The sequence below is a fragment of the Eulemur rufifrons genome, chromosome 8 (genome assembly GCF_041146395.1).
Source record: "Eulemur rufifrons isolate Redbay chromosome 8, OSU_ERuf_1, whole genome shotgun sequence".
NCBI classification, from domain to species: domain Eukaryota; kingdom Metazoa; phylum Chordata; class Mammalia; order Primates; family Lemuridae; genus Eulemur; species Eulemur rufifrons.
The window spans coordinates 70,499,831-70,525,365 of NC_090990.1; the positions used below are offsets into that span (position 1 = coordinate 70,499,831).

A 25,535-nucleotide genomic window follows, 5' to 3' on the forward strand; every position below is an offset into this window, starting at 1 on the left:
TGATGCACAACATCTCTTGGGTGATGACTTGGTGATTCCATTGGTCCCAGCATTATTCCTGTTGTATTATACTGAGGTTAACTTGGGCAAAAGAATAATTGTGAAATCATAATTCGATAAGCTATTAAGGTCATTTTAGAATGCTGTGGCATTTATCCAGTGGGCTATCACTGATTTAAAATGACTCACAGTCATTATGATGCAGCCAGTCATGCTGAATTTGACAGCAGTTTTCCATTCAGATTTGTGAGATGTCATGTTTGGTGGGTAAGTTGGCAAGTATAAATTTTTCTCCTTTCTTCCTGAGGGGGTGAAGGCTTAGCCTCTGCTTTGGAACCTCTGTGCCTGCCATGGGGTGGTGGGAATGCCTTAGGCTCTGTTCCCAGCATTTGCTTTGCCACTCTTCCAGACCCACTGAGTGTGTGCACCAGTTGTGCTTACAGATCCTTTCAAGATCTAGGCCTCCTCCTCTGTGCCCCTGGTTCCTACCCTTGTGGTGAAACCTGATCTGGTATCATTTCTTCACTCAACAATGATTTCCTAAATATTCATGGTGCTGACAGGCAACAATGAGAAATGGAGGCACCCTAGAGGGGCTCAGCATTTGTTACTCTGGGCTCTGAGCACACGGTGGATTTGGTGCCACTTCAGACTGTTAGTCTTTAAGTATTTGTTCACATTTTTTAAGAGGAGAAGCCAATGTATAGGAAAAAGATAGCAAAAGAGTCCCTTTATGTCCCCCTTTTGCCAGTTCCCAGAATCTCAATGGCCCAGGAAGAAATAGCAGTCAAAGTCCTGATCGTCCCTTCCAACCACTTTCAATACTCTCCCTGAGAAAAGCTCTGATAGGTACTATTTTTGTTTAATCTAGTTAAGTTTCCAGAGATTTTTTTAAACACTCTATTGATGAATCAGTATGTGACAGCTGCCATAATCTCCAGGACCTTAATCTAGTCGTGGACAGAGACACTGTGGTAGATCCCTGGGATACAGATAAATAAGATACTGCCCTGGCTATCAAAGAACTTGGGGCAATAGCTGAGCACATATAGAAAACAGTGTAAGAGAAATATGAGTAAGTATGTTCTAGGAACACAGACGAAGGAGCAGTGAATTCAGCCAGTGGCCATTCAGGCAGCTCATGGAGGTGATTCCACTTGATCCCAGAGTGGGACAAATGATGAAGTATAATGTCCCTCTTTTAAATCCATCTCTTATTCACAGTTTTGAACTTTTCAGATTGATGAAATGGGGGACTTTGATTTTATGTAACCTAAAGCCTTAAACTTTTACAACTGCCTAAGGCAGGGTGAATGAGTATGATATTGCAGGGATTCCTGCTCTAGCTGCAAAGTGATGTCCCGTGACTATGCCTTTAACCTAATACAGGTCCTTTGACCAGAGATTCTTCACTTCTTGCTATACCTTTCCTCTGAAGGTTTTATTTACCTATCACTAAATACAGCAGTCCCGAACCTTTTTTGGCACCAGGGACGGGTTTCATGGAAGACAATTTTTCCACAGACCGGGAAGGGGCGGATAGGGTGTCGTGGGGGTGGGTAGTGGGGGCAGAGCCCATTTCCTAACAGGCCACAGACCAGTAATGGGCTGAGGCCCAGTGATTGGGGACCGTAGCACTAAAAGACAAATGCACCCAAATGGAAAGCCATTATCAGACTCCAAAATTGTGTCGTAGTTCTTTGCTGTCCTACAAAGGAGTTTGTTTTGTCAAATGCACTATCTCTACTGACCAGAAGGAAATAAAAGCATCCAGATCTCTCCATTTTCAAAGCAAAAGCACTGGGGCCTTTTACTGTTCTATCAGAAAGCTGATTGTTGCCTTATTGTTCTCTAATCCTTAGTCACTTGGGAGTACTCCCTTCTATGTCCCTCATAGGGAACCTTCTGAAAGGAGCTCTTATTTGAGGAAGAAAGGGCTTCTACCTCCAAATCTTCCAGAATATCTTTTTTTAGGTTACCTTGGAATTGATTATGCAAGTTAAAATACACATGTCTGTGTCCTGCCGCTGGGAGGGAAAATGTTTTTGAGGGCGTAGACGTAGCCAGTTTGGTGATGCTCATTAGCATGGCAGGCTGGAGAACCACTGACGCAGCCTGTCTCGGCAGCTGGGGCTGTCAGAATTGCTGTGACAGTCTTTGTCCTCTTTTTTACTCTGCCTAATATGGACTCGTTATTCTATTCTAAGCAGCGTTGCCATTTAGTGTTTTCACATTTCATTCTTTCAACTTGGTGCTTCTGTGTTCTGCTGAGGTGGAGGAAAAGCGGTAACTTTCGCTACAGTTTCTAAAATTAGTTTGAATGATTTGGTTTTAGCCTGGGTAAAGAAACTCAGCTACATTTTGTTATTTCTTTTTACTTGACAGCAGTGGCTTCACCCTGAGATGACAAATTGTCATTGTGAGAGAGCTGTCATTAAGTTCTACATTTATATCTTCTCAGCAAAATATTCCTCTAGGTAAACGTTAAATAGAAAAGAAGAATGAAACTTGTTAATAAGCATGCTGAAATAAGTCAGCCCAACTCAAAGAAATGCAAAATAAAGCAACAAGATCATTTTTTCACGTATGGAATTAGCAAAGTTTTTTTTTTTTTTTTTTTAATGAAGACTCCTAAATCTGATGAGCTGCTACTTATGAATTATTTACAGAAAAGAAAATTAGTATAATCTTTTTGGGAAATAATTTGATACTATATATCAGAGGCCCTAAAATGTTCATGCTCTATGACCCAGTACTCTCATTTTTGAAGCGTATGTAAAAGATACCATAGGAACAGAATACAGGGATGTTTACATCATTATTAATGATAAAGGAAAACCTAAGATTCTGTAGGGAAATGATTTTATAACATAGAACATATCCACGTATGAATTCTTGTGCTTTCATCAAATATGATGTTTAAAGAGACTTCATAACAACATCAAGAAAGCCCACGAAAGAGGCAAAAGTGGGTATCACTATTGTGCCGTTGAATTTCACAGTGGCATAATTGTATAAAACTAGCAGATCAGCAAAAAGAACAAAAACTGGATGGAGAAAGCTATCCCAAATACTAAGTCTTTTTTCATGTTTCTGCTTTTTAATTTAAGAAGCATAGATATTTTCAATGTTTTTGCATCTTTTATTTATAAAATCCATGGTCCTCAGATATAATGCTTGTCTCATTCTCCATTAAAAGTTGAATGTTCCTATTTTGTGCCTTGTAGATTACCTTTGTGATGAGATTAAATTGATAATTTGTGACAGTGATTTTTATATCTCCCTGATTAATAGAAAACACCCTTTTCTGAGAAGTTGGAAGATGATCTCTTAATACTCATTTTTTTAATTACCTTTTTTATATTTCATAAAATTATGATATATGTTGGAAATTTTAGAACTGCATAAGTGGATAAATTATCTTGCAGTCCTGTGATATGCAAAATATAACAATATGTTTATGATTTCTCTTCAGGAATTTTTCAAATCGAGACTAATTGCAGAGTTTCCAGTTGACCAGCATTCTTAGGGTAAGATTAACATCCTGAATTGTGAACATATGGTAAAGATGTGTTGGTAGCTTGGGGGCAAATGAATACTGAATATTTAGCATGTACAATCTGAGTAAAATCTTTTTCATTTTACAGATGTTTTGAGTAAAATTTTTTTTGAGGTTTTTAAACCAGTTAATAAACAGAAAATTAAATCTGTATACATTTTAGTAAAAATGTCATCCTCTTATCCTTTGTGGGATTTAGTATGTAGGAAAGTATGCATCATATTTGTCATTTTTTAACATTAAAGAACTAAGGAATATAATAAATGGCCATGAGAGACTAACATCTATGTCTAATTTTCCTAATTTTTATTTAAGGTAGCATTTTTAATGCTTAGAATTAGTTTTGACATGTTTCTATTAAGTAAAAGATGGCCACACTTTCCTTGAGTAGGTAAGTCAGAAATAAACACACCCTATGCTCTGCTGCTTGCTGCAAACACGTTCTTCTTGTATAATTGTGGAAGATTAATCTTTTTTTTTTTTTTTTTTTTTGAGACAGAGTCTCACTCTGTTGCCTGGCCTAGAGTGCCATGGCATCAGCCTACCTCACAGCAACCTCAAACTCCTGGGCTCAAGCAATCCACCTGCCTCAGCCTCCCGAATAGCTGGGACTACAGGCATGCGCCACCAGGCCTGGCTAATTTTTTCTATATATTTTTAGTTGTCCGGTTAATTTCTTTCTATTTTTCAGTAGAGACGGGGTCTCGCTCTTGCTCAGGCTGGTCTTGAACTCCTGACCTTGAGCGATATTCCCGCCTTGGCCTCCCAGAGTGCTAGGATTACAGGCGTGAGCCACTGTGCCCGGCCGTGGAAGATTAATCTTGAGTTAACCTCTATGGCAGTGCTTTCGATTTTGACATAATGAATGATGAATTTGTATACTGTCTTAACTAGCACAACTTTCTAGTGTTGTGAATACAACGAATGTCTTAAAAGCATCACCCAGCTCTGATCACATAGTCCAGGTGAATCAGTCATGAAGACAGGGGATCTGTCACCTGCATTCTGAACACCCTTCTTTATAAGGATGAAGGTAAAGATCCTTTGACTTTTGGGGTATACCCACATTTCTATGCTGATTCATTGAACTGACTATAAATTTTTTAAAGCTGATAACAGATTTTGCCAGTCCTCTACTTATGACCTTTCAGTGACTTTTCTACCACTCCTAAACTATTTATTATCCAAAATCTTTACCTTGGCTGCAGGCCCTTTGCCATTCTTCTACTCTCCTCAGGCTTCTGACATTCCAGCCATAGTGGCCTCCTTTCTGATCCTCACACATCTAACTAAGCTTGTTGCTCCTTCTGCCTGGAATGCTCTGCCCATTGCTGGCTCCTTTCTGCTCTCCACGGTAATGGTAGTCCCTCTAAAGAGACCTTCTCTGACTTTATATTCTTCACAGCATTTCTGATCTTTTTGTGTTTGTATACTTGATTATTGTCTCTCTTCTCTCACTACGTGGTAAAGTCCATGAGAGCAGAGATCCTATCTGTCTTGCACACCTGTATTTCCCAAACATTTAGGATTCCACCTGCTACAGAGTAGGCATTCTAAATATTTGCTATGTGAACAGACTAAAATCCTGACCTTTCTTTAACAAGTGCTGCTATTCAGTGATGTTTCACCCATTCTCTTTGGCCATTTAGTTTACATAGAACCACATATAGTATTTATTAAGTTTAGCCCATCATCCCACTCATGTGGACACGGACATGACATTATAAGATGATGGTGCCAACTTTCAACCATGCATGTATTCTTTCTACACTAGGATTGTAAATCCCGGGAAAGCAGAGACAAGGCCTTATATTTCCTTGGTATGCCTTTGTAGTACCTAGCCTCCATAATTGAATGTATACAAATGTTAACTTTAGAAAAAGGATTAAGATTAGCATCTTACTCATATTTTTTAACTATTGGTAGAGTACCCTGGTTTGTCTCAGAGCTAAAATATCTCTCTGATTTGGATTTATTGTTTAAAAAAAGAATTGTAACATAGAAATGTTCTAGACCATATTTGCAACTTCATGTTTATTTTGTTAAGAAGGCCCATTACTAATTAGGGAAGGTGGCCAGAGTCAAGGCCACCAACCTTCCAGTTCTCTTCAGAGTAGGACCCTTGGTTATAAGCCCATGTTTTACTACTTTTTGACCCTACAGAAGCCACTTAAACTCCTCCGAACTTTAGTTTCCTGATTTACAAAGGAAAGAGTAGACTTCAATTTCTATGTTGTCTTCGTGGATTAAATAGTCCACACGCTTCTGCTCTTGTGTAAGGTAAATCACCTGTGGAAGAAAAGAGAAGCAAATGGAGTGATGAAATCTGTTGTCCACCTGTCATTTGAAAGGAGAGTGTGTATAATTAGCAAGGGATTATGTAGGGACTGGGTTTGGCTCTACACTACTTTATTATGGCTTCCTTAATGTTGTGGGGAGGGGAAGTGGTTAGGAAAATATTTTTACAGACAATGAAAGGTGATGGAGAAGAATTTGAGGTTGCCTTCTGTTTACACCTTCTCTCTAAGAATTATCTAGCCACTGGTAGCTTATGCTCTAGTGTTAATATTACAATACTGTGTCTATAACTTCTTTTATTTTAAATGGATTTTAGATAATATGGTAGCTTACTAAAAACATAAAAGAATTGAGAGATCATTTCCTAAAGGGACAATTGCTATCTATATTAAATATGTGATAGATTCTATGACTGCCAGAAATAAGGAAAAGTAAAGCAGTGTTCCTGAAAATTCAGAACAACTCAGATTTCATTAGGATTTCTAGAATTATTCCCATGGTTTTAATTCACTTAATAACTTTAATTTATGTATTTTATTTAATATTTATAACTATATATTTGGTTTCATTTATTCAATAACTTTCTCCTGGAGCTTCAAATGATTAAAGTGACTTCCTATTATTTACAGTGTTATCATTATCATTATTATTATTAGGACAGGGTCTTGCTCTGTCTCCTGGGCTAGAGTGCAGTGCATAGCTCACAGCAACCTCAAACTCCTAGGCTCGAGCAATCCTCCTGCCGCAGCCTCCCAAGTAGGTGGGACTACAGGCCTTCGCCAACACATCTGGCTTTTTCTATTTTTTTAGTAGAGATGGGGTCTTGTTCTTGCTTGGGCTGGTCTCAAACTCCTGGCCTCAAGTGATCCTCCCTCCTCAGCCTCCCAAAGTGCTAGGATTACAGGCGTGAGCCACCATGCCTGGCCTAGAGTATTATTCCTGATTGTTTCACAGACCTATTATCATTTGACAGCTTTGTATAAACAGCTGTGGAATGGTAGTTATGTGTCTCTGTTCTTTGGTTTTTCTGTATTATTTGACTATGATGTCAGCTCCTTTCCTTATAACTCTGACTTTTGTGCTCTGGAAATACTCTGGCTTTTATTTCACTAACCTGGCTTCTCTATCGTCTTTTACTCTTCCTCATCTAATAGTCCTTCCTCATCTGATATTTTATTGAGGGGACAGAGATTCTGTTCTTCACTCCGTCACTTCTTTCTCTCAAAGAACTCATTTCTATGTGGCACCATCCACTGCTGACAAGCACGTGACTTCCCATGGTGGACTGAAGATGGCCACTAATACTCTGCAGCTCTTCCCATCAGGAGATGGAGTCCCTTCCCCTCCTTTTGAATACAGCTGGTTCTGTTACCTCTTTTGATCAACCAAATGTGGCAGAAATGGTGGAGAGTAATTTCCAAGGCAGTGCCTTAAGAGATCTGTAGCTTCTGCTTTTGTGTGCTGGAAACATTCCATCTTAGATCTTAGCCCCTTGCTGTGCAGAAGCCTAATCAGCCATGCAGATGACTGGCAAGGCCCCTGGTCAGCAGCCCAAGCTGGGCTCTCGGCCAGCAGCCAGCCCAAGTACCAGCCCTATGATTGAGGCACTTTGGACCTTCTAACCATTCCAGCATTCCAGCCGACACCACATGAACTGCTTCATCATTCCACAGAATCACAAGAAATCATGAATTGTTATTTTAGCCGCTAAGTTTTGCTGTGCTTTGTTACACAGACTAAAGAACCAAAAGAAAAACTGGTACCCAGAAGTGAGGTGCCATAACAAAAAAACACGCATTGGCTTTGGGACCAGGTGGCAGTGAAGTCCTGAGAGCAGTAAGAATACTGTTGCTACTGGAGAATGTAAAATGGCACCCTTGCTTTATATCGACAGGAAAATCAGCAAGACTATCACCTACAGTGACATGAGACATAGAAAATAACTCTAATGGCCCTATGGATCTAGCTTAGGAGATTTTCCAGCAGAGTATCAGAAGCACCAATTGACTCCCTTTTCTAACCACCTACGATCAAAGAACTGCAAAAAAGAGATGAATTAAAGAAGAAACTTCAGATTTTAAACAGACTCTAGAGGAAATATTTCCAATCCAGAATTTTCTAGGGTCATAAATAAAACTGTTTCTCATCCCCAGCTCCCCTATGCAGCAAAAAGTACTCCAAGAAAGAAATGGCCTCAGGTCCAAAGATCAGATCCAAGCACTACTGCCAGTAAAACTTGGTCTTGAGGTGAAAATAAAGCAAAGGCACAGCTGTAAGACCTGGTGTTAAAACTTCAAAAAGATTTAAGACAGTGAGTGCCTCCTGGATCCTGTCAGCTAGAGGGAAGGGCTTCTAAGAATTTCGAGGGTGTTGCCCCACAGCATCCTGGACCTGATTTAGATGACAAGTTCCTGGACTTCAGGCCCAAATTTGATGCCATAGTGGGATGAAACTTTTGGGTGACTTGGGAGAGGGTTAGTGTGCTTTGCATGTGGAGCAATGTAATCATTTGTGGCCAGAGAGTAGACTGTGGAGGATAAAGCCAGGCTACAAATTCGTTGCCACTCCTCCGCCGAGAGGTGAAGTTTGCATCGCCCCCCTCGAATCTGGGCTGGCCCTGTGACTCCTTTGACTGATAGATTTTGGTGGACCTGGTACCGTGTAGCTTCAACGATCTGCAGCTTTCACTTCTGTGCCTGGAATGCACCATCTTAGAACCCAGCCACCACGCTAAGTGGGAGCTCACAAAGAGCAACATGGGAGTCTCACACAAAGGAGTTAGCACCAACTACCAGCCTAAGGAGCGAGGACATTTTGGACCTTCCAGTCATCTTTGTGCCAGCCAATACCATGAAGTTAAGAACCTCCTACTGAATCTTGAGAAACAGAACCTTTTTTTTTTAAGTTATCAAGGTTGGGAATATGCAGAATAGTTAGTGAAAATCTTTCCATCTATATGCTGCTGAGTTCTTGCCTTTCGCAGGGAAAGGCTCTGATACCTTGAATACACCCTGCCTAAACATCTAAATGGCTGGATATTTTTCCTGCCTTTTGCATTTTTGTATATTTAGTTATTGTATAAATATTTGTTGTGCATCATGTGCTAAAAGCTGTAAGATACTATAATAGCATAGGATCAAAATCTGAGTCCATTTGACTCCTGCTCCTCCATGGATCTTTCTATCAGATGTTGCTGGGTGATACTGAGTTTTAACGTACAGCAACTATTTCATCTTCGCTTTTTTTCAAACGTATTGTAAAATTTTTCCTTATTTCTCACTCACATAATTGAAATAGCCTTTCAGCTGGGCCCCCTTTTTTCTAATCCATCCTGCAAATTCCTGTGTCTCAGTGACTCACTGTTCTCCTGCCTTGAGTACCTAAATCCCTGAAGGGTTCATATGGGAGAGAGTAGCTGTTCCTTTGTAGTCTATGGAGGGGAGGGAGCATCCTAGACATCTACTGCAACTTCCAAGAAGACCTAAAAGGTAGTAGGCACTTTTCCCAGATATTTTGTTGCCAGTCTATCTTGTGCGCTTTCTCCTCCTGGGGAGATTTAGGAAAAAAAAAAAAAATCTGGCCTCACCCTAGACCAATTGAATTGCTGTGTGGAGGGGGTGCCTGGGTTTAGGTTTCTTTTAAAAGTGCCCCAGGGGGTTTTATGTGAAGTCAAGACTGAGAATCACTGTCTTAGATTTGTGATTCTTCAAAAGTGATCCCTGGACCAGCAGCATCAACATGAACTAGAAATTTGTCAGAAATGCACGTTCTGGAGATGTGCTTCAGACCTAACGAATCAGAAACTGGGGGTGGGACCTATCCCTTTGTGTTTTAATAAGCTCTTGGTGATTTTTAGGGACATTAATGTTAGAGAAACACTATTAGATAAATCTTAGTTTCTTTCTAGGTCTCAAAACTACAACTAAGTTTGGAAAGTATGTTTATTATTTGAAAATCACTGTACTGACAAGATATGAAAGAACTGGTAAGGAGGATACAGACACTGGTATATTAAGTGTTACTACTGGTGATGATTTAAGTACTTCAGAAATGTTAAATGCATGTCATCAGATCTCTAAAGAGTGGTTAAAGGAGTTATTTAGTATAAAGAACGGGACAAATTAATCAGAGGTACTGAGGCATTGTTTGCTAGGGAACTCAAAGAGGTGAATTTAAATTTCAATTAGATATCTATTAGACTTAAGAAGCATCTTGATGGGAAGTAGCACTAAACATTTTGAAGGAATATAAGGTGATTTTAAAATCAATGACGGGGAGGAGGGGATGGGTATATTTACACCTAATGGGTGTGGTATGGACATGTGGGGATGGACATGCTTGAAGCTCTGGCTTGGGTAGGGCAAAGGCAATATATGTAACCTAAACATGTGTGCCCCCATCATATGCTGAAATTTAAAAAAAAGAAAAAATAAAATCAGTTTTCAGTGAGAGTAGTGTAGAGAACCGCTGTTGTGAATTGTTTGGCTATAATCCCTGCCTGGGGTCAGAGACAGATCTTTGAAGTAGCATCCAGTTCTCAGCATATAACGACTCTAAATACCATCTGATCATCATTTGTTTATTTTTTCACTGGTTATTTTGGAAATGCTTTGAAAGTGCAATAAGAAGGACTGGGAAGTAAAGATGCCTAACTTGAGTGTTGATGTTACAGTCTCAGAGACTTTGGAGTGAGATTGTCAAGTGAATTCATGTGTTTTGAAAAGGTTTTATGACTTTTTAATGAGGTTTAAAAGCTAAAGGAATGGATTAGGACCATAAAATCATTGCTCTTAACATTATTTCCTTGAACTGATTTGGTACATTTGTATATTAGAAATAGAAAATACATTTGGATTGAATCCTCATTGTTTGCTAAAATATGGTCTGGAAAAAATTTCCTGGACACACAAACAGTATTAAATGGCTTATGGACAAAGGACAGCTATGGTCAAACTCTCCAGTGAAATACTTCAATTAGAAAAATTAGCATAATTTAATATATAGGAATGCTTGAGACTTTTCATGTATCCTTAAATCCAGATGCTATACATTTAAATATTAAGGCTTAGATAGTTCAGTAAAAAATATTTGTAAAAAAATGTTTAGCTGAGAAAGTAAATTATATAGTATGCAAGCAAAGACCTGAAAGAAAACATTTGCATCCTATTCAAAAAATTATAATAGAACCCAGTAATAATTCAGATACTGGGGTGAATGGGGGAAGAAAGCTAAATAACTTTTTCTTCAGCTTTTGAGAGAACTGAGACTGTAACACAGTTAATTGGGTTGACTGAAGCCATGTGGTCTGGAGTGGATGAAGTTAGGATTTGAGTCTGAGGACCCAGGTTCCTGCTATAACTTTATTTCTTGCCAGTTTTGTCACCTTGGACAAGATAAATTCTTTGGGCCTGCCTGAGTTTCCATGTTTATAAAATGTGAAGAATAATTCTGTTTATTGCAATGGCTTGTTATAAGTATAAAACAAATTAATATAAATGAAATATGCTTTGAAAGTAGAAAAAAGCATTAGATTATTAATAATAAAGTAAAAAATGTATCTGTAATATTTAAGGGAAACTACTGTATAAGAAGGATCATGATGGCTGAGTAGCATTCTGGAATTATGTAATAAATTATTTTCTGGCATGTTACAGAGGCAGTGCTATGGAAGAATATGTAAAATGTTTCACACATCAGATGTCTTTAACATACTCAATCCACATAAATGCAGTCATGTATTATATGCTGTAAGCCTTTTATAAAGGCTTGTGAATTATGAATGAGAAAAGTGTCATATAATTATGAATTAGTGCACAGCTAGGGTGTTATACGTACCAACTGTGCTTTCTAACCTGCAAAACTACTTGATACTGGATGGTGATTAATTATAAAATAGGCTTTTCACATGACTTAGTGAACCCAAAGTAAATTTCAGGACATGTCCAACTTTTCGATATTTGAAATGACAAGGGGACAAGGTTATTGCTAAAAATATTTTAAATACAGTTTGAGGTCAGTTCTTAGCTGGACTTCAAGTATTTAATAAATTAATAAATGGATTTTATCTTTAGGGAAAATGTAAAAACCTTCTCAGCAACTTTTTTGAAGTTCCTGAGGCATTAAAAAATATAGTTTTTCACACTCAATTAAAAAAAATTCTAGTGTTTCAGAATTTTCTCACAGTTCAAACTTAACTATGTATATGTAATTAAACTATCACAAATGATTGCAGCATATATGCTAAGAATGGCTTTTATTAACCTACAAAGTAAAAAAAACTAATACAAAGGCTAGCTATATTTAATGATACCATAATTTCAGAGGATTTCAGCCATATTTCTGAGCTGTGACTGAAAAAATATATTAACTTGTGACTTTTTCTAGTGAAATTGGTAGGCTCAATTTTAGAAGTACTGAGAGTTCTTATTTGGATAGATGTGTGGTTTTAAATAAAGGTGCAGAAATCATATGGTTTGACAAGCCATCTGATATATGCAAATAAGAACAACTGTGTATGAGGACTGAGTGAGAGAAATTAGCATATGTAGATTACTTGGAAAAAGCTAAGTGTTCATCAAAGTGTTGTAGATACAGAATTTTAAAATATGTTGCATCTAAATTTCTGTAGAAACATCTCTGTAATCGAAAGAGAGTTCAGGGAGTAAGTGTGGTTTGATGAATCTGGGTGAGGTCCTGTAGAAACAGCTTTGCCACAGTGCGCCCCAGTGTGAAAAGGAAACTGAGCTGTGAAAATCTTATCATGTCTTACAATGCAGAGGGTCTCTGAAGACAGTGTCTCCAATTTTTCCTGTTTGTTGGAAGGACTATAGCACCCAGTACTAGGGTATAGCTATTTCAAGATATTTATGCTTTCTCACAGAATGAAGACAAACACGGAGATGGTGTGTCTAAGAAATTTCAAAAGGTGTAGACCTCCTGACTGAAGCATAACTGATTTATTTGATTCATTTTTTTCATTATAGTAAGTATAAATATTTAAAGTACATTATTTTGGTCAATGTTGACTTGTACTTTTTGTTGAATAAATATTAATATTCACTCTCTGTTAAATAAGCTTACCATTATTAAAGCTATTGATGTTTTCATTCTTCTGCAATTTCAGTTGCTTGTCATAAGTGAATTTGACTCTCAGGGCCTTTGAGGGGGCAGGTAAAATCACAAATTTAGAACTGAAAGAGCCTATGTAGATTGTCTGGTTCATTCTCTTTGTATAAGAAATTCCTCTGCAACATCCCTGATGTATGATCATTTTATTTATCCAGACCCTGCTCAAGACAGGGAGAGGAACTGTTTCACACAGCAGCCAGTTCAATGATGTTTCACCAGAGACTGAATCAAAATATGACTTTCTAAAACTTCCACTCACCTACTCTACCTCTGGAACAAATCCATTTATTCTTTCATCCATGAGATAGTTGCACAAAAATGTAAAGATAAATTCTCAGCTTCACCTAGTCATCTTTTATCTCAGCTGCATATCATCAATTACCTATGTTCCTCTGGTAGCAAATGGCTTGTAGACAGTAGCTCCTAATTATTTTGTTGCCCATTTCATCTTTAACCTGAAACTGAGCATTGGGTTCCAGTTGTGATCTCACCAGGCAGGCACAGAAGGACTGTTGCCCCATTATCTGGGCCCCACTTGTTAATAAGGCCAAGGGGTATAATCAATATTTTAGCATAGTAGCTATCATATGATCAGCTGAAAGTATGCATACACATCAACTAAAATCTCCAGGTGTTTTTCACATGTTCTTTCATCCAGCAATGTTTTCTGCCAGCCCCGCTCCCATCATGTTTGTGGTATTTTGAAGTCTAAGTCCAGGACTATTTGTCTTATGTAATCCTCTCATTTTGGTTTTTGTCTTGCCTTGACGAACAATTACGTGAGGCTGTAGTCCCAGCCACTCAGGAGGCTGAGGCAGGAGGTGAGGCACGATGAGAGGAATTGAGAGTTAGATCCACTAAACCAGAGTAAAGGAGAGATGCCCTGGAGAGTTATATAATCAAGCCTCAGGTCCTTGGAGAAAATTGAATCTATATAATAGGATTTGATGTCTAGAAAGGCTATAGGCAGTAAGTCATACTCCAGTCCAGCAATTAAAATTAGGGGTTGTGGGATGCCCTAACAGGTGAGAGAGCATGAAGCTTTAGGGTTCAGGGTCAGATGGTCAGGAATATTCTGAAGATGACCAGCAAAAGAGAATATACTTATTAGCAGAGAGCAGAGCCACTTTAGTGGGATTCTAGGGTTCAAGGCAGGATACCAGTCTCCACAAGGAGAATTAATGAGAGCAAAGCAGGCTCCCCCAGGCGTACTGCTAGTGCTAGGGTATCCAGAGAGAAACTCAGGCCCAGGATAGAAGATAAGACTGCAAACTCAAGAAAGTCCAGGAGAAGCCTTTGGGCACGGGGTAGAGGTGGATGACCAATGAAGGGGGAACATGATACCATGATTTTTTTTTTCTTTTTCTTTCCAGGTATTATTATAATCTGTATATTTTCTTTTCTTTTACTCTATGCCATTGTATAGATGGTCTGGATTTTACTAGTTAGCAATTCTTTTTTTTTTTTTTTTTGAGACAGAGTCTCACTCTGTCATTTAGGTTAGTGTGCCTTGTGGCATCAACCTAGCTCACAGCAACCTCAAACTCCTGGGCTCAAGCAACCCTTCTGCCTCAGCCTCCCAAGTAGCTGGGACTACAGGCATGCGCCACCATGCCCAGCTGATTTTTCTATTTTTAGTAGAGACGGGGTCTCGCTCTTGCTCAGGCTGGTCTCAAACTCCTGACCTCAAGCGATCTTCCCGCCTTGGTCTCCCAGAATGCTAGGATTACAGGCATGAGCCCCCACGCCCAGCCCAATTTTTTAAATAATTGATGTATATAAGACTAAAGAGAGAAATTCTCAGGAATGCTTTCTGAATACATTTCAATATGAAAATATAAAATCATCTGGCTTTTCTGAAGGCAAAAATAATTTAATAATAGAACATGCCTTAATCATTTATCCTTTTAATGCTTTGCATCACAGCATTAAACATGAGAGGGAGTCCCCACGATAGAGTAGTCTAACAGGGTTTTTCTTCCCTATCCTTTTTTAGGCCATTACTGTTGTTTCCCGACTTTTAAATACCCTAAGTTTTTAAATAGTCACTGACTTGAATTACAGAGCGAGAGCTTGGAGGAAAGGAGATAATGCATTCACTGACAGTTTATTTTGGGCATAGAATCAGTAGATCCCTCTAAGCCTAAGGGATAATTTTATAAAGCAGAGCTTGCCCCAAAGAGGCTCCTTGTGATTGAAACAACTCTCAGGCTGCAACTGATGCTCCAGACATGGGGCAGGACAGGAAAAGGAGCTTATTCAGATATTTTGGAGGGTATAAATGTGACTGTTAAAAATTAGTAGCATAAGAACAAGATTTTCCAATGTCAGTTGAAGAAAAATTGGTTCCTGGTTTTTAATAGCTCAGCCTGGAGTTGAGATCCAGGAGGTGACTAGATAATTGCCTCGAGGGTAACCTGCACATTTCTTTACAGATCCAGCCTGGCTGTGACCAAATGGCCCCCAACCTAAGACACTTTACAGTTCCAGGTTGAGATGGCTGGTGAAGACTTATGTGCCCTTGATCAGCCCTGCCTCTTAGGTTTTACCCCTGAGCTAAATCCTACCTAGGGAGGGTGTATATGTACAAGCATTAGAGTTAAATGTGAGAACTTGCTTCAGTAGTGTTTCTTTTATTTTCGTCTTCCAGGTTCGATACTCCTACAAGGAAAAGTCATGATTACACTAACAGAGCTAAAATGCTTAGCAGATGCCCAGTCATCTTATCACATCTTAAAACCATGGTGGGACGTCTTCTGGTATTATATCACCCTGATCATGCTGCTGGTGGCCGTGCTGGCTGGAGCTCTCCAGCTGACACAGAGCAGGGTTCTGTGCTGTCTTCCGTGCAAAGTGGAATTTGACAATCACTGTGCTGTGCCTTGGGACATCCTGAAAGCCAGCGTGAATGCATCCTCTCATCCTGATATGCCGCTTCCGCTCCCCCTCCGAATCCAGAACGACCTTCACCGCCAGCAGTACTCCTACATCGATGCTGTATGTTACGAGAAACAGCTACATTGGTTTGCAAAGTTTTTCCCCTACCTGGTGCTCTTGCACACTCTCATCTTTGCAGCCTGCAGCAACTTTTGGCTTCACTACCCCAGTACCAGTTCCAGGCTCGAGCATTTTGTGGCCATCCTTCACAAGTGCTTCGATTCTCCATGGACCACTCGCGCCCTGTCAGAAACAGTGGCCGAGCAGTCGGTGAGGCCCCTGAAACTCTCCAAGTCCAAGATTTTGCTTTCAACCTCAGGGTGTTCAGCTGAGGTTGATTCCAGCAAGCAGTCATTGCCCTACCCGCAGCCGGGCTTGGAGTCAGCCAGCATAGAAAGCCCAACTTCCAGTGTTCTGGACAAGAAGGAGGGCGAACAGGCCAAAGCCATCTTTGAAAAGGTGAAACGATTCCGCTTACACGTGGAGCAGAAGGACATCATTTATCGGGTGTATCTGAAGCAGATAATCGTCAAAGTCATTTTGTTCGTCCTCATCATAACTTATGTTCCCTATTTTTTAACCTACATCACTCTTGAAATCGACTGTTCCATTGACGTACAGGCTTTTACAGGCTATAAGCGCTACCAGTGTGTCTATTCTTTGGCAGAAATATTTAAGGTCCTGGCGTCATTTTATGTCATTTTGGTTATACTCTACGGTCTCACCTCCTCCTACAGCTTGTGGTGGATGCTGAGGAGTTCCCTGAAGCAATATTCCTTTGAGGCGTTAAGAGAAAAAAGCAATTACAGTGACATCCCTGACGTCAAGAATGACTTTGCCTTCATCCTTCACCTGGCTGACCAGTACGACCCCCTGTATTCCAAACGCTTCTCCATATTCCTGTCGGAGGTGAGTGAGAACAAACTGAAACAGATCAACCTCAATAACGAGTGGACAGTTGAGAAGCTGAAAAGTAAGCTCGTGAAAAATTCCCAGGACAAGATAGAACTGCACCTTTTTATGCTCAACGGGCTTCCAGACAATGTCTTTGAGTTAACGGAGATGGAAGTGCTGAGCCTGGAGCTCATCCCCGAGGTGAAGCTGCCCTCTGCAGTCTCGCAGCTGGTCAACCTCAGGGAGCTGCGCGTGTACCATTCGTCCCTGGTGGTGGACCATCCCGCGCTGGCCTTCCTGGAGGAGAATTTAAAAATCCTCCGCCTGAAATTTACTGAAATGGGAAAAATCCCACGCTGGGTATTTCACCTGAAGAACCTCAAGGAACTTTATCTATCAGGCTGTGTCCTGCCTGAGCAGTTGAGTACCATGCACTTGGAGGGCTTTCAGGACTTGAAAAATCTGAGGACCCTCTACTTGAAGAGCAGCCTGTCCCGGATCCCGCAAGTCGTTACAGACCTCTTGCCTTCACTGCAGAAGTTGTCACTTGATAACGAAGGGAGCAAGCTAGTTGTGTTGAACAACTTGAAAAAGATGGTCAATCTGAAAAGCCTAGAACTGATCAGCTGCGACCTGGAGCGCATCCCACACTCTATTTTCAGCCTGAACAATTTGCATGAGTTAGATCTAAAAGAAAATAACCTTAAAACTGTGGAAGAGATCATTAGCTTTCAGCATCTTCAGAATCTGTCCTGCTTAAAATTATGGCACAATAACATTGCTTATATTCCTGCACAGATTGGGGCATTATCCAACCTAGAGCAGCTCTTTTTGGACCATAATAATATAGAGAATCTGCCCTTGCAGCTTTTCCTATGCACCAAACTCCATTATTTGGATCTAAGCTATAACCACCTGACCTTCATTCCAGAAGAAATCCAATATCTGAGTAATTTGCAGTACTTTGCTGTGACCAACAACAACGTGAGTAAATCCATTCTTCCCTGTATTCGGCTAGCCTTCTGAGCATCTGCCATGTTTCTAGCATGTAATGTAGGGGAAAAAATGGACTTTCAGTCATATTATGTGTTCTCTGAGCCAAGCCCAATCCCGTGTAATCCTGGAAAAAGTACCAAGGCACTGAGCATCAGGTTTTAATGTCACTTACAAGTTGCCATGGAGATTTTATGAAAAAATGTATAAGCATTTGGCACAGTTCATGGCACATAAGAGTTGCTTAACAAATGTTAGTTCTCTTTATTCTCTTTCCCCATTTTCTACGTAAACATCACACTCAAAGTATTTTAAACTAGTTATGGTGGAGATTACATTTTGTTTTAGAAAGGTATTAGGTACTTAAAAAAGTTTGGTAAAACTTTTCAGTTTTCCAAGTCTGTCATAATATAATAACTCTTTATTTTAAAATACTGGGATTATGAATTATTCATAAAGCCTATTTGTGATGCATTAAAAAGGATTTGAAATCTGCATATATGTCTAGAAGAATTCAAAATGAAAGGCCTGCCTCTATAATGCAACACTAGGGCTTCTTAGAAGCTTTTGCCAGCATCCATGCTTAAAAATGAACCATAATTTGCAACAGTAAAGCCAAGTTAAGGAAAACTTAACTTCACAGAAACATGAAAAAACAAAATAAATGAGTAGTTTCCTAGGTTAAAATGTGAAGGAGGAGGAAAAAGAAAAAAACAACACAAAACATGCTCATTTAAAGCACAAGAGAGTGAGGGTAATGTCCCTATGGAAAGAAGGGATCCGGGGAGTCTGCCAAGGCATGAAACTGATCTTTCTCTACTTGAAACAAGCACTGCTTTTACCTCATCCAAAAATGTATTATCTCCTAGACTTTTGTTATTCATATTTCGTGCTAAATATAGCTATGAACATGATGTTGGCTAATAAACATGTTAATCATCAGACATTATTTTTGAAAACCATGAATGTTAGAGAAATACCAGAAAATTAGGGGATGAGAGCAAAACCCATCCTGGTTTTTAAAATTCTGAGAAACGTATGTAAAAGGAGATAGCCCGTTCTAAGAAAAATGAGAAATCTTCAGGTCTTAAAGGATTGCAATATTTTAAAGCTACTTTACAATTTGTCTAGTCTTCTCCAGGTAAAGCTGATGATTCTGGCCTAGTGACTCCACTTGGAAAACCACAGGTCTAGAGGTTTATCATTAGTGCCACTTAATTGTGCAGTTGATTAATATTAATATTTTAGCCATATTTTCTTCCATTGTTAAATGTATAATAAAAAGTATAAATAATTATTTTGAAAGGCATAGTTTCCACTAAGCTGTTATACAGTTTAATCACTACATGGATTTTTGAAAGTTGCAGCTGATTAAAGTTTTAATTGGCCATACATTATTTAAATGTATGAGCAGGTTAATGTTTTTTGCTAGGTTAATGTAGTGAAACCTTAAGACCACTGGTGCTTCTGACAGCAAGTTTATTGACTTCTTGACCATATCTGAAAGAGAGACTAGATGTGACTATCAGACACATCCTTTCTTGAATAAGGGAGGATACTTTGTAGCACATGAAAGTCTTTTGCTGAACGTACTTTATGGCCAAAGTAGAATGGTATCTTTGCGTGGATTGTCTCATAAACTTGAAGAAAAGCAGTTGCTGAGCATCCTCAAAGCCAGAAGGTGTTGGGCAGTCCCCCCAGGTGACAGACATTCACTGACAGGGCACTTCAGAGTTTCTTCCAAAGGACAATAATATGTTTGTCATCATGAAAAACATTAAATAAATGTCTCTTTTGATCATATTTCTGATTCAGAGCCTTTAACATATGAATATGCATTGTGCTTCTCCAAAAGGTAAGTTATGGTATGCAATGTTTGCCGAATGTCTTTGAGCAAGACACCCTGTGGTCCGTGAAGCACACCCTAAGCACACTGGATTAGGGGAATGTAAAAAGATAGAGGTCATGCACAGAGGATTGCAATAGGTATGTCCAGATGTGATAAGAGATGATTTCAGCATCTAGCAACGTGGGCCAGAAGGAGGAGTGCTTGGGAGTCTGCCAGTCAAGTGCATGTTTGATTCACTGGGCAGGGGCTGGGGTGAGACTTCAGCTTGACAGTGCCAGTTAGCCTGAACTGCACCTCCAAAGGAGGCTCTGATGGTAGCACATAGAAGGGTTGGGAGAGGACAGCATAGGAACAAAACCCCATGGAAAGGTTTAATCAGTTATGATTTAGAAGCAGGAATATAGATGAAAAACAGAGACAAAAGCTCTTATATCTAAAAGGAATACTATGAATCATCTAGTCCAGAGGTCGGCAGACTCTGTCCACACACAGCCTGTTTTTACACGCCCAAACTAAGAGTGTTTTTTATATTATTAAATGGTTGGGGGGAAAGATAAAAAGAATATTTTGTGACACATGAAAATTATATGAAATTCAAATTTCCGTGTCCCATGAATAAATTCCATTCTTTTCATTAATGGACCAAGAGAAACAAAAAGTTATACTCAATCATTGTTCTATTTTGAATTCTATCACTTAAAAATGTATGGATTTTTTTCTCTCTTGTTATGTACATAATATGTTCAGTTTTTCCTCTTGGCCTATAAATCCTAAAATATTTATTCTTCCAGTCCTTTAGAGAAAAATTTGCCAAACCTACTCTAGTCCACTGCCCTCATTTTACCAATACTGAAACTGAGGCTCAGAGTAACTCATCTGAAGTCTGAATTCCTGATGATGGAGCTAGGATGGAGCCCAAATATTCCGACTCTTCCTCTGCTGCTTTCCTATCACATCTCCAATGCTTCAACCCAGTGGTGTTACATGGGAAACACTGGTGTGTGGGGTGGGTATGGAAGGTGGGAAAAGAAGAGGCAGGATTCATCCTTATCCCAGTGCCAAAAGGTAATTGGGTTACAGTGCCATTGATTGTGATGGAGAAGCAAAAGGTGTGGGCAAGGATTTAACTAAATTTGCTCAAATCTTACAGACCACTCCAGTTTACACCCAGGTCTTCCGACTTCCACACGTGTGTATTTATTTCTTTTATTAATTCAAAGACTTCTAGCCAGAAAGTGAATAATGTAGAAATTTCTTCTGAATGTCATTTATGTGACAGTGCTTGTTGTTTTTGGCATCACTACCTAGAAATGGAAATATTTATCTTTGTTTCTTGAAATGATCAGGCTTCATGGGTTTGGTTAGCGTGTCCTGAGATAGCATGTGTCATTGGCCAGAAACAAAAAGGAAATCTGACATTGAGATGGATTCTGAAGTAAGGGCCCAGACCCTGGGAAATGGTGGGGCATTTAATTATCAATGATAATTGATAATTGATTTAAAAGAGAACCATCCTGTTCTGGGGGCTCCAATCCATTTTGCTGAAAACATTTGGTTGCCAGAGAATTCTAGGATGTAGTGATTATGTAGCCCATAGTTTTTCTTCTTTTTTCAGTTTATTTTATAGTTTATTATGTAGTTTTATATATGTGTATATCACACATTGTAGTTTATTCTGTAAAACCATTCTATTTATGAAGTGTATCATGTCCCTCATAATCTGTAAACTTTTCCATTGTTTTTTTGAGAAGAAGTCAGTGGTGTACTAAGGTAGTTTTTTGCTCTCTGGTTTATGTTTCTTGCAGTCTAAGAAAGGGTGTGCTAAATGAATTAGTTATAAATAAATGTTAGCTAACATTTTTATAAAATTTGTTGACCGGGGCAAAATGTGTTTAGTGTTCTTGTAAGCTTCAAGGTAAACTATTTTTAAAGTTGTAAGTAGATTGTTCAGGAAAAAATTGCTGAATTGAAGGAAAGTCTTGCATCTCTAACAAAGCTGCCCAGGCTCCTTTAGGAAAATTGAATTAGAGTAGGTGAATTAAGGTCCTGTGCCTTAGCTGGGCACTCACATGGGGAGAAAGCCCCTGAGATGGACGCTTGGCACACAGGAAGGGTTACTGCCAACCACAGCCTTTGCCTGGCTTTCACAGCAGCGATACTGAGGGGCTGCCCCAGGGGGCTCACTCCCACTGCCTTGGGAAATCTCTCTCCTCTATTGGGGGCTGAGAAATTCACTAAAATCACAAATTTAGAGATTTGAGAGGACTGGTGGGAACCCAGTAGTGCTGACAGCCAGACAGGAGAGTGAGGGCAATGTCTTCAGGGTAATTGCCCAGCAGAAAGTCAGTCCAATTAAGCACGGTGTATAAGTGAGCTGGAAATGTAAATCCGTGGAAGAAGGGGATATGGGATTCCCCGGTGCAGCTCAGGCTAGGGCACTCTTCTTCTTAGCACCCATTACAGACTATGTAATTGTCTAATGTCTCTCACTTCCATTAGACCAGTGTTTCTCAACTGGAGATGATTTTTTCCTGGGGGACATTTGTCTGGAGCTGATTTTGGTTGTCACAACTGGGAAGAGGAGTGGCATTGGCAGCTGGTGGATAGAGACCAGGGATGCTACTGAACATCCTACAATACACAGGACAGCCCCACAGCAAGAATTTTCCCACCCAAAGTGTCAACGGTACCGAGGCTGAGATATTCATGGTAGCCTACATTAGACTAAAGTTCTGGAATGCCATTTGTTTTGCTCAGCACTTTACCCTCAGCACCTAGCAGGGAGCCTGGCACATCAGCAGGCACTCAGCACATGTTTTCTGAACACAAATGAGGCAAGCCTGCTTCCTTTCCAGCCAGTTTGCCTAAGTCATTGCTAAGTCACCAACAGGCACTCTCAACACTGAGCACACTACCCAGGGCTGATTTTTCCCTCCACTTGGACGTCACTGACCCTGGTTCTGAGCTACAGATGTCTCTGAGCAGGAGGGGTTGCTTCAGAAAAGGGTTGTATTTCTTCTCTTTTGCATCTTCTGCCTCATCTCTCAGTATTGAAGTCTACATATGTATGGGTTGGCATCCGCTCTAAGAAGGGAATGAAATTAAAGGGTAGATATTTTTCCTTTGCCTTACACTTAGTATTTTGGTGTACAGCGATGATCTGTATTGAATGTTGGTCTTAGCAATGGTGATCGTTAGATTTTTTTCAAGGATGTCCAGCACTGAATGTGGGGTAGTGGGGTTGACATAGGAGAAGGAAGTTTTCAACCTCAGGAGCATGTGTGAATGCAATTTGGTCATTTCTTAGTTTATTTAAAGAATATTTATCCTTTTGAGGAGAGATAGTTCTGGATGGCCCGAGAAGCTCATTTCCTATCAGGTCTGCGTTGGCCCATCAGAGGATGTAGGCCGAGCCTTTGGGTGCCCCTTTCATCCCTGTTTCTAACAAAGCCGTGTCCTGAACCGAGGATCCTGTGTTATTTTATAGGTTCATAGATGTTCCCTGTCCCCAGTATGTAGAGGCTTACAGGGTGGGGTGTGTGCCATCCAACTGTGCTTGGCCCAGACTTATCCCTCGGTGGGGTGATGATTTGAAGGGATTGTGTGTGTTCAACTTCTCTGGAGGATTTGCCCAATACACCCTATTTCGTATACGCATTGTGGGTCACATGAAACCTCTGCACCATATAGGGATGCAGCTGAGCGAGCAGCTTTAGGAGTTGTCCACATTTGCAGACTATTTATCATATTTAAAATTATCTCTCTGTGTTATATGAATGATTTAACTGACACCATCCCAGAGAGCAGGAAGAGGGTAAGTACTCAGGTGTACATGTGTGTATGTAGAGGGAAATGAAATGTACCTGTATGTATTATCATATCTTTCTGTCTCTGCTTCAGTAGACTTTTTTAAAAAACAAATTTTCAGTCCCAAAAAGCAGCATAAGAAATAGCCTTGTGACTGCTGTCAGGATGTTGCTCATTACATGACACAGTAAGCTCTTTATGAGGACTCTTGAGAGTAATTCATTTCTGATCCAGGACTCAAGAATAATTATGGTTCTCCTGAATTACTGCTTTGTTTTTTATCTTAGGGACAATGAGTATGTCAGGTACGTTTTCTTTAAGAATTGCATGTTAGAGTGTTCAGAGCCAAACGTGTTGCCCACCCATATGCAGCAAGGGTCTACGTGTTCGTGGTAGCCTCAGGCTGACTCCCTTGTGATATTCCTATCATTATTTTTCCTCTTTTTCATCTACTTGAAATTTATCATCATTGTTGTATGAATCCCTATAAATCTCCAGAAATGTTTTTTGGGAAAAGGTAGCTAGCAATATAAATAAGTAAATGTATTATCAAGGCCCCGTTTTACTGGCTTCTCTTTCTCCCCCTTTCCAGATTGAGGTGTTACCAGATGGGCTGTTTCAGTGCAAAAAGCTGCAGTGTTTACTCTTGGGGAAAAATAGCCTGATGAATTTGTCCCCTCACGTGGGTGAGCTGTCGAACCTTACTCATCTGGAGCTCATTGGTAATTACCTGGAAACGCTTCCTCCTGAACTAGAAGGATGTCAGTCCCTAAAACGAAGCTGCCTGATTGTTGAGGAGAATTTGCTCAGCACTCTTCCTCCCCCTGTGACAGAGCGTTTGCAGACGTGCTTAGACAAATGTTGACTGGAAGCAAAGAGACCCAGGTCTCAAAATCATTTTTAAAGTATGTTCCAGGGCTTTAAATGAGAAGTAAAATTTTCTGAGTTAGAGAGATGAGAAATGAGTGATGATTATGATGAACTGTAATTAAATGTCTTATTAAAGCAACTCAGTGTCTAGCCCTAAATCCAACAGGTAAAAAATGTTAACACTAACCCAAAGTTTTGTGAATAATTGGTCTTTAACTTATTGAGATGCTATAAGAAGTACACATCGAAAGTGGAAAGGAGGTTATGAAATTACTGAATTCCTACGTTGCAGTTTTTACCTTGAAGACTGTATAGGTATTTCCTCCTCTTCCTCCTCCAGTCTCCATTACTTATTTGCACACTTGTTTTAACTGACTTCCTGTTTTGATATTTATCACCAAGGCCATAAGCTCATCAATATAAATTTTCTTGTGATCACCACTGTCTTTGATTTATGTTCTTAAATTTTTTTAAACAGGGTGTATTGTGCTTGGCAGAATTCCTATTTTGGCTTAATTTTTACTTCCTTTCCCAGCTTGCTTGAGTTTTCCTTAATCTGATTACCTCTTAACGATGATGAACCCTGAGAAAACATCTGCCTTTGGGGTTTGCCTAGAACACGAGCAGGGCACTTAAGACATGTGAGGGGCATCGTGAAAATTAATGTTTTCTGTAAGATTTCTTGTCTGTCATCAGAGCCTTTTTTATTAATAATTTTTACAGTAAATGTAAAACATAAATATTTTCTATTGTAGAATCTTGGATTCAATATCTATGAGAATAATTTTTTGTGAGGTACATAGAACATATGCATTTCTTTAAGAACTTCCTGTTAGTGTACTTGGTTTTGGCTATTTATGATCCTCATGTTTGTGTACATTCTGCTCCAGAATGTTTTTGTACTCTGCAGCTAATTCCTGTTGGATAACAAAAGCCTTGTGCTTAATGCCCTCAAGTATTTGGGGGTTTCCTTGTGAGAGGGTGGCCAAGTCATCTACCTCTCTCTTCCCTAGTTGCTGTGCAGTCGTACGGGTACAATTCTTCATTACTTACAAAAACTGTGATGGAGGGGAGAGGTACAAACGTGTTTTTTAAATTGATTTTAAAATACTCTGTAGAAATTTAGTATGAGTTAAAGCAAAACACTTTTTTTCTCCATCTGCATAATCTCTAGCTATGATTATAATGCAAAACCCTCAG

The 25,535-nt window shown here is 39.6% G+C and overlaps 2 protein-coding genes across 2 annotated transcripts; both read left to right on the top strand.

Moving 5' to 3' along the window:
* The first annotated feature begins 3,472 nt into the window (after window positions 1-3,472).
* LOC138389673 (uncharacterized) lies at window positions 3,473-12,821 on the top strand. The gene is made up of 2 exons (XM_069478188.1): window positions 3,473-3,530; window positions 12,738-12,821. Exon 2 carries the CDS (start codon window positions 12,739-12,741, stop codon window positions 12,799-12,801), a length of 63 nt encoding a protein of 20 aa, XP_069334289.1. The 5' UTR covers window positions 3,473-3,530; window position 12,738; the 3' UTR covers window positions 12,802-12,821.
* Window positions 12,798-24,686, top strand: LRRC8B (leucine rich repeat containing 8 VRAC subunit B). Its single transcript, XM_069478187.1, has 3 exons — window positions 12,798-12,839; window positions 15,636-17,800; window positions 24,058-24,686. Exons 2-3 carry the CDS (start codon window positions 15,662-15,664, stop codon window positions 24,328-24,330), a joined length of 2,412 nt encoding a protein of 803 aa, XP_069334288.1. The 5' UTR covers window positions 12,798-12,839; window positions 15,636-15,661; the 3' UTR covers window positions 24,331-24,686.
* Window positions 24,687-25,535: the final 849 nt, after the last annotated feature.

Bases quoted from the DNA above. Each gene is read 5' to 3' on its own strand.
- LRRC8B (XM_069478187.1), top strand. From the start codon at position 15,662: ATGATTACACTAACAGAGCTAAAATGCTTAGCAGATGCCCAGTCATCT. The intron at 17,801-24,057 runs GTGAGTAAATCC...CCCCCTTTCCAG, and splicing joins TTGCTGTGACCAACAACAAC to ATTGAGGTGTTACCAGATGG.